This window comes from Cariama cristata, unplaced genomic scaffold, assembly GCF_000690535.1.
Source record: "Cariama cristata isolate BGI_N322 unplaced genomic scaffold, ASM69053v1 scaffold29947, whole genome shotgun sequence".
Taxonomy (NCBI): Eukaryota; Metazoa; Chordata; class Aves; order Cariamiformes; family Cariamidae; genus Cariama; species Cariama cristata.
Window position 1 is genome coordinate 16,314 of NW_009627651.1, and position 8,514 is coordinate 24,827.

An 8,514-nucleotide genomic window follows, 5' to 3' on the forward strand; every position below is an offset into this window, starting at 1 on the left:
TTTTCAACGCTATTGTCGGTATGAATTTGCCATCGTTGATCAGGCTAGAACTTGATTAATTTTGCAAAAGCTCTTTATCAGTTTCTTAAAGGAGGTAGTATAAAAAGGGTGTGATTTGAATAATGTGGCCTCGTCTGGCTGTAAACATTTCAAACAATAGACATAAATATCTATGATAAAAAGTACTGTGGAAGAGATTATTCTAGAAATTGCTTTTATGAACTTGAAAAGAAAAAAAACAGTAGATACATTTAATATATTTACTTATTTGCATGTAGTTTAAATGATACAGAACAAGATTACTGTGTTAGAAATCCACATACAATATAAAAACATTTGTTAGACATAAATTCACCATTTTGCTGACATTTGCAATAACTGTTTATCCAAGCTTAACTTCAGGTTTTTATAATATTTTTCATACATGAATCTTTGTATATGTGCAATGTTTCATTAACTACACAATGTGAAACCCTGATTTTTGTAGTTTTTCATCACAATCTGAACATAATAGCTATTTGCATCTTAACACATTGGCTTTTTGAAACACTAGTAATTAAGGCATCTTTACTGTATAGTTTCTCAATAGTGCAAACAAAAACTGTCTTTAATAGTTTGATTAAAACAGAATTAATTGAATATTCTGAAGGTTTTTTAAATGTAATTGGAAGATAGTTGTGCATTTTGGAGTTCTCTTGTGAAAGAAACATTTAAAAGCTCTTAATGCTGATTGCTTTTGTTGGTTCCTTATAACTGGTTCTGCTGTCTTATCTTCATGACAATATAATTCATCTTCTTTTATGCCATGTTGTAGTAACATACAGTAGCATTTAAATGAATACCTATTTACTGAGTGAATCCCAAATGCAGCAAAGGCATACAGTTTTCATAGTGCACTTTCACCTCACTGAAGTAAAAGTTGCTCCTACTAGACATTTTTCCACTTCAATGTGAAGTAGATTGTTAGGATTTTGTTAGTGGTTTCAATAAACAGCTTGACAGTTCAGTTCTCTTCTGCCAGTATTTCTCAAAAGGCTTTCAGAAATAGTACATATTTCAGGGATACTTTAGGGGATTGTTTCACCACATAAGCACACATAGTTTCCCAATCGTGTCAGTGTAGCTGTAATAAATAAGCATTTACATCCTAGAAGGAAAAAAAGAAAAAAAAAAAGAGAAAGTGTTTGTCACATTACTTGAAGCTTTAACATTGACTGTATGTCTGAGGCAGGGTAACTGATCAGGACCATAATACAAGAATAATTATGTTTAGGCCAAATTTCAGAACAAGTCATCTTTAAGATTACTTTCAATTAATGCTTTCAATGGCATTTCTTTATGTGCCAAAAGGCCTGCAAGAACAGTGGGATTAGTTTCCAAAGCCATCAGTTTAGTCTGTTTTAGTTCTGCTCCCTGCATGTACAGGAAACAAAATGACCATCATGAGATCAAGTATTTGAAACATGTTTATTAAGAGTGATATTCCTTCACCCCATCCCTCCAACATTCTTGTACTACTCCTTTTGCTCCTGACTTGTTCAGGTGGCCTTGGTCACAACCTATCCTAGTATACACTAAGAAGCAGGCAAATGGACAGAAAGAGAACCTGAATCCTAGAGAAACAAACTGACACTGGCTAAACTGCCTAGTTCTTCTTGGTAGATAAACACAGCAGTTATATATCACAAGCTTCCATTGCTCTACCAGTTGGGAGTTAGAACTCAGCTCTTCTGCATTGCTGCTGACTCTGCAAGGAGTTTGTAATTATCCTTGTAGAGACATCAAAATTGAAGTTAGAGGTGCACAGCCATCCCAGAACAAAAAATAACTTATTTGTTTGATACATCAAAGTGACAAATTCTGTAGCCATAGAATTACAGATTCCACAAAGCTCCTTCAGATTCAAGTAAAGCATATGATCTCCAAGTTCTTTTCAAGTTCAATCAAATCCTGCACATAACCAAGTGTCTGCTTTAAGTCCTTTCTCACCGTCTACCTTCATCAGGTCCCTCCATGTGGAGAGGTTTCTTGCTCAGTACAACTCCTGGTGCCCAACTTCAGAAAGTCATGTTTATAGAGATGATTACCATGAGCGGCAAATCATTTTACCAGACACTCTCATTATATTACTGATACCGTAACATACCGAGAAAGGTAAACAGGGATTCACTTCAGATGGAGACACTCTCCTGCTTTCCACAAACTCATTTTCTAAGCATTAGGTCAGCAATAAGCTTTAGAATTTAGTATGTTGTCACTTGCCTTGGTCACCTAATGTGCAAATCCTAACAACATTGCTGGGCTAAGATTCTCCATGCTGCATTACACTTACAACAATGGGTACAGCACATTTCAGAGAAAACATCTGTCCTTTCACAGTCTACCTACTCATCTAGGCCCTTTACATCAATTTTAAGTCTTATTACCATTAGCTATTTTATTATTAAGGAGATGTTTTCACTGTAAAGAAAGAAAAAAGGATAATAAAATGCATTGTTAGCATTCTAAACCACACTACTATTAGCACAGGAAATCTATTCCAGACTTCTGTAAAAATTGTGCAATATACTTGAGCATTAGTGGAAAATAAAGTAGAGGTGTTTCTATCTATCAATAGTTTAGCGTAAATAACATCAAATGAGAGGAATACTTCAAGTGATACAGCTATGTTCATTACTAAACACAACTGGAACTGGATTACCTTAGCTATATTACCAGTATATCCCGGAACCAGAGTAAGATGATTCTCCTGTTCCCATAAACCACTTAATTGTTGTTTTAAAATACGAATGTTTCTGAAAAAGAATGAACAATACTTTAACACACATACTACGTTTCAGTAGACTTTTTGACTGAAACACATAATTAATACTGCATATAAACTTAGTCTGTATGATAGATAATCCCACAATATCAGAAAAATTTTGATCCAACTTCTACAGCATTTGTGTAACCTTTGATATGACTATGTTCTACATGTATTAAAAGTCCAGTAAAAAAACAAAACCCAAACCAAAACCATGACAATCCTTAAAGTAAGTTTCCAACCACCACCTGTGTCTTAAGAACAGAAGAACTTCTTTTCAGTACTTTTAAGCTTTTACTTTCAAATTATGACTATGATTTTTTTTCTTCTGTAGATAACATGCTCCTACTGATCAAAGTTAAGAGATTGAGATGGAATAGGCTACAGAAATATATTTAAATATTTCCCAACACTATACTCACCCATCCTCTGCCTTTTCTGTATGTGCAGATAGTTCTGACCACCATCTTTTAATGACAGCCTGAAGCCAGTTTAAACCAACTATTACATATCTGTAACAACATATTTTACACATTATGCTTTTTTCCACCCGTCCAATATCTACAGGTCAGATAAAGTGTCAAGACAAATTGGTAAGCAACTTAGAAAGCAACACATTTTCTATTCTGGAAGAAAAAAAATCTAGAGAAATTGGCAAGTTTGAAATTGAAAACATACACAAGTATTTAAAGTGGTAAACTGAAGCTCTTGTTGAAAAAGTAGAAATTCTTCAATTATCTGAAAACTTTGCCTTGATTTCACATAAAAAAAGCATACTACAACCTCAGTGCTATTCTGTTTCACTGTTTAGGATAAATAAATCTGCGTAACAGCAAAGCCAGTCCCCTGGGTCCTTAACCTTGCAGAAAAGAATTTTTGCACCACTGGTTTGTTAAAGAGAAAGGTTGACAGGAAGGCTCCCATTCAGGTTAAGTGTTCCCTGAGAAAGGCAGGGTTGGGAGAAGGGTCAGAGGGAACAAGGGTGAGAGGACTAAACACTATTAATTTCTAGGCCACTGCATAGCCAGGAAGTAATAGTGTTTTGAAACCATCCAAAACCGATACTTACTCTTCATATTTGCTTTTAAGTAGCGATTTCACTAAAGGCAAAAGATCTACACAGCAGCCAACTGAAATATATGGTTTTTCTTCCTGTAAACTTAAAAAACAAGATGTTTCAGAAGTGCTTGAACTTCAACATGGTTACAGCAGATTCTTATACCCCACTTCTTTTTGTTTGTACCTCTTTGTAAGCACAGGAAGGCAGTCAACTACTACTCCAAGATCCTGTATCCTAGAAACATTAAGAATAAAATCAGAAATGTTACTAGTAGAGCACAGGTTGAAGTATATGCTTCCACTATGATTTAAAGAATAAGCATAACAAGGTTACAACATTTAAGTAACCCCTAAAAATACTGCAGCATATTTGGGATTGCTACCACTTTAAGAATATAAAAGAAGAGACCCTCAGTTTACCTCACTAAGTAGGCTACCAGTTCACTTATACTTCTCCTTCTCCAAAAGGTTAAAGCTACATTCAGCCTCAGATTCCGGCTGAAAAGAACTTGAGCCATAGTTTCATGGTCCTGAGAAACCTGTATATTTTTGAAAATATAAAAGAAGTTCACCACAAGTTAAGTAGCCAGCAACAACACAATAAGCTGCTCTAATATAGTAATTCACTATATGAAAATATACTTTCCTACCTGTACGCTGATGAGTTTGTTTTAGAAATTTAGCTAACGGTGGCCTTAAAACCAAAAATTTCCCTTAGAAGGGGGCACAAATAAATTAAGACTACTTTACCCAAAAGCTACAAGAATAAGATCTATAGACACCTGAAAAGAGCTATCTAATAATTAAATAGAGTATACATGAGCATCAACCTGTAATTCTCACCAACTCTGAGAACTTAGATGCTTATTAATTTTGACACAATTTAAACACAAGTAATTATATGTATTACTCTGAACTTTGACAGAAAAGGATTATTTCTGAAAAAGTTTGTTCTCAGAATGAAGTTTAGGTATTTTATTAAAATAGACCTTGCATTGGAATGAATACTGCAGAGTCACGCACATCTCTCAAACCTGTTAAACAGTTATCTGTGGCCAGTGATTTGCTCTTCAGTTTCTCAGAGGATGAATCGTCCTCTGTCTTCATTTCTTTACCCTTCTTTCTGCAACCTCTTTATTCTAGCTATTCTGTTGTTTCTTCCTTGAAGCTATTAAATTCAATGGAGTGGACGAGTGCCACAGACTTGTACCTCCAGCCCACTGAACTCTCAGGGGTCTCTCTTCATCACAGCCCACAATTACAGTACCATGAAGAGACAGCATGGTGAGAGTCTTCAATCTCATCCTCCCTGCCATGCCTCACTTTAAACACCTGCAAGCCTCAATGGGTAACAAACATCCATGGTGACAGAAATGGAAACTGCAATATTGAAGGGACTTAAATGGCCTTTACCATCACAAAACCTGTTTCATTTAAGTATCTGACCTCTCAGTCAGTTTCAGAAGCCCTGCAAGCATTCACTGGGTTTTATTAAGCAATCTTCACAAGAAATACAGTCTTATACAAACACGTTAGTTAGTTTCATACACACCAAGCTGATACTGCTATTGAAAATGATCCTATCCTACCTCACCAGCTTATTCCCATCCATACACTTAACACTTCCACACTTCCATAAACATGTATTACTGGTGGGACTACTACTGTTGGCAACTGCACCACCGTAAACTGACAGATAAAGACTGTAAATCACAAGACCTGAGCCAATCTATATGTTAAGAAAATTAACCTCTCTGAAAACTTTCACAGCTAACCACACAAAGAAACCAGCAGGAAAAAAAGCTTTATTTTAAACTCAAGTTTCTTTAAACTCTACTTACCTCTGAAAAAAATCCACTATATTTGGATGAGGGGCCTTCTGTTTGAGATGAGCCAGAGTCACTAGAATTCAGCAAGTGTGTACGACTGTCGTGCAGTTTTGCTGGCAGATTCCCTGCACAAGCCAGTTCATTCTCTTTATTTGCCATGTCACAGCCCCTAGACCTAGGGAACTGTTTCTTTCTGTAACAAGGCTTTGGAGTATAACAATGAACTTTTCTTTTACAATATACTACTTTGAAAAGAGAGGGGGGACTGGTCACCGTTTTTCCAACTGTTATTCTGCAATAATAAAGCAGTATTTTAGTAAAGGTTTCTCTAAACCTAAGCAATACTTAGGTGTTATTAAGTTAAAATCTATCATTATGAATTCAGCAGTCAACTTGCAGGTTACTTAAAACATTTTATCCCCAAGATATACCTTCATGACATTTGGGTTATCAGAAGTAAGAGCTACCACCAATACTTTTCTTCTACTTTTATTAATGCAGAGACTCATTATTATGAAAGTGGACACAAGAACCAAGTATCGTCAGTAAAATTAAGACCTATCTTCCATTTGTGTCTGTTTGGGTGCTGTAATACATTTAAACTGCTTCTTCCTCCCTGCCTGCCTCTCACTTGAAACTCAGACTCTACACAGCACAGACCTCCTACCTGTTTCTGTATGAAGCCAGCTGTTTTGGAGATTTCTTACCCTGGGAGAAAGGGAATAGAGAAGAAAAAAAGCTGTATTACTAAAAGGGCTCACACACTCCCCCAGTTTGTCAAAAAGAAGTCCTGGTTTACCATGGTCTGAGTTCACCACGGATTCCCTCCTGCTCACCCACTCTTCTGATTCTGCAACTAAAGTACAGCTACCTTAACCTTCCTATAATCTTCAAGTATATCACAGTGACCTATAGATGGACTAGTTCTGCCACAGCTGTCCTGGGAGCACCATGGTCAGCTATAGGCTTGCGGTATCTTTGGCAAGAGGCAGGATTGTGACATCAGAGAGATTCTTTAGTTACTAGCAAACTAAAAAATGTGACTAATATAAAAAGCCTACTGGAATCTGATGGCAAAATTCCATTACTTGTCTTACACATACATTTAAAGGCCCATAACACAGCAGATGCTAGTATTGGGAAGGATGACAGCAGAACATTTCCCCACCAAAGCACAACAACAAAGAAATCAAAGACTGTTGTAGACAACACCAGTTTGATTATCCTGGATTCATTCACATGAAACAGAATAGCACCCTGACACCAATTAGGCTGCACAGAACAATGATATCCTAGAAGAATCACAAAATTCATTCAAGGTTGTGCCACATAGATCAGCAAAACCTTTGAAAATTAAGCAACACAATCTGAAGATGAATTTCTCAAGATTTTTTTTTTAATACAGTAGCCTTCAATGCTTTAGAGCTTCATGTGATGAAGATGAGATGAATTGTGACATTCTAGTCTACTTCTTTCATTAGTAAACAAATTATTAAAAATAAAGCACTAAGAAGCTCAAGTTAGAAATATGTATTTTCATATAAACAGGTACTATGCTTACATACTGCAGGTATTTCAACTTGAAAATTTATACTACTGTTAACATTTACTTGTGCACATCAGCAAAACAATACTATGATTTTCTTTTGTTAGAGTCAAAGTCATGCGAGTTTTAGCACATAATTTCAATAAGCAAACAGACACAGAGGATATTGGCATCTTCACCACTGTTTGAAGTGATCTTCTACTTAAGTTTACCTCTCTAGTGCTTCCTCTGTACTCCACTGCCTTACTCTTCAGCCAATAACACAGGTAAGAGGTTATGAGAAAATGTTTCTGACTAGCAAGAATCCAATGAAAGCATGGGTATTACTAGACAATGTGGTAGATCAAGTAATGACAGATCCATTTCAATGCAGGTATTTCACCTACCCCACTTCTCACTTGTACCATGCAGCTCTCTTGGCAAGAGAGAACTTTTTGATGATGGAATTCCTCTACTGAAACAGTTCTTGGCTAGATTGCAGAAAAGCAGGTATGAGTAAAACCACATCAGTACCTACTGCTCATGTGGACAATATGATGCACATATCTGTGTAGCCACTGCCTGTGCCTATTATAATGCGTAGATTTCATAATAGAATTGCTGCTCAAGCTGAAGTTTAGTGCACACCTAAACATGAAATGCCCAATAGTGCTGTGCTTCTAGTTTTAGACTGCTCAGAACTATGAACTTGTTTGAATATTTACTTCAGTTTCAGAGGACAAAGAAAAAACCAAACCACAAACAGCTTACCTCCTTCATGATCTTTTTAGTGGAAGAAGGGATTCTTTTTCTGGGGAGATCAATGGGATGACCTTCGATATGCAATACTTTCTGTTTTCTAACATTGTGGGCTTCAGATGCCATAATCTCTCAAATCCCTGTTTTCAAGGGAAAGATATTTAGTTATATTTTCTAAAACACTCAGTCAACTACCTTCAAATGTAGCTGGAAAAAACAGTTAAAAGAGTTCAACTATCCGCAAGATGTTCCATCACATAAACAATCCAAGATATCATCCTTTAGCAAATGTTAGCTGGAGGCTTCATCACTAGTAACATTAACATGCTGATGAACACTTCAAAATTCCTATTTTAAAAAAAAAAAAAGAGGGGGACACACACACAAAATCAAGCCCCCCCTCCAAAGAAACAGAGGCAGAGATCTTATTTTCAGAGCAGCTTAGTACACCTGCACTGAGGAATGCCACACAGGCAAAAACACCAGTAAACAAGGCAATTTATGAGACTCTCTCCTCCACATCTCACACTATGAAT

The 8,514-nt window shown here is 36.3% G+C and overlaps 1 protein-coding gene across 1 annotated transcript; it reads right to left on the reverse strand.

Annotated features, from left to right (window-relative positions):
• Nucleotides 1-619: 619 nt before the first annotated feature.
• KATNBL1 (katanin p80 subunit B-like 1) lies at nucleotides 620-8,121 on the reverse strand. The gene is made up of 9 exons (XM_009704517.1): nucleotides 7,991-8,121; nucleotides 6,362-6,402; nucleotides 5,707-5,986; nucleotides 4,286-4,404; nucleotides 4,050-4,100; nucleotides 3,876-3,965; nucleotides 3,229-3,318; nucleotides 2,702-2,795; nucleotides 620-1,147 (listed from the first exon to the last, which is right to left on the reverse strand). Exons 1-9 carry the CDS (start codon nucleotides 8,102-8,104, stop codon nucleotides 1,115-1,117), a joined length of 912 nt encoding a protein of 303 aa, XP_009702819.1. The 5' UTR covers nucleotides 8,105-8,121; the 3' UTR covers nucleotides 620-1,114.
• Nucleotides 8,122-8,514: the final 393 nt, after the last annotated feature.

Excerpts from the sequence above, each read along its gene's own strand:
- KATNBL1 (XM_009704517.1), bottom strand. The coding sequence starts at position 8,104 with ATGGCATCTGAAGCCCACAATGTTAGAAAACAGAAAGTATTGCATATC. Across the intron at positions 5,987-6,361 it reads CTGGCTTCATACAGAAACAG|AATAACAGTTGGAAAAACGG; the intron begins GTAGGAGGTCTG and ends TTATTATTGCAG. Across the intron at positions 1,148-2,701 it reads ATACTGGTAATATAGCTAAG|GATGTAAATGCTTATTTATT; the intron begins GTAATCCAGTTC and ends TTTTCCTTCTAG.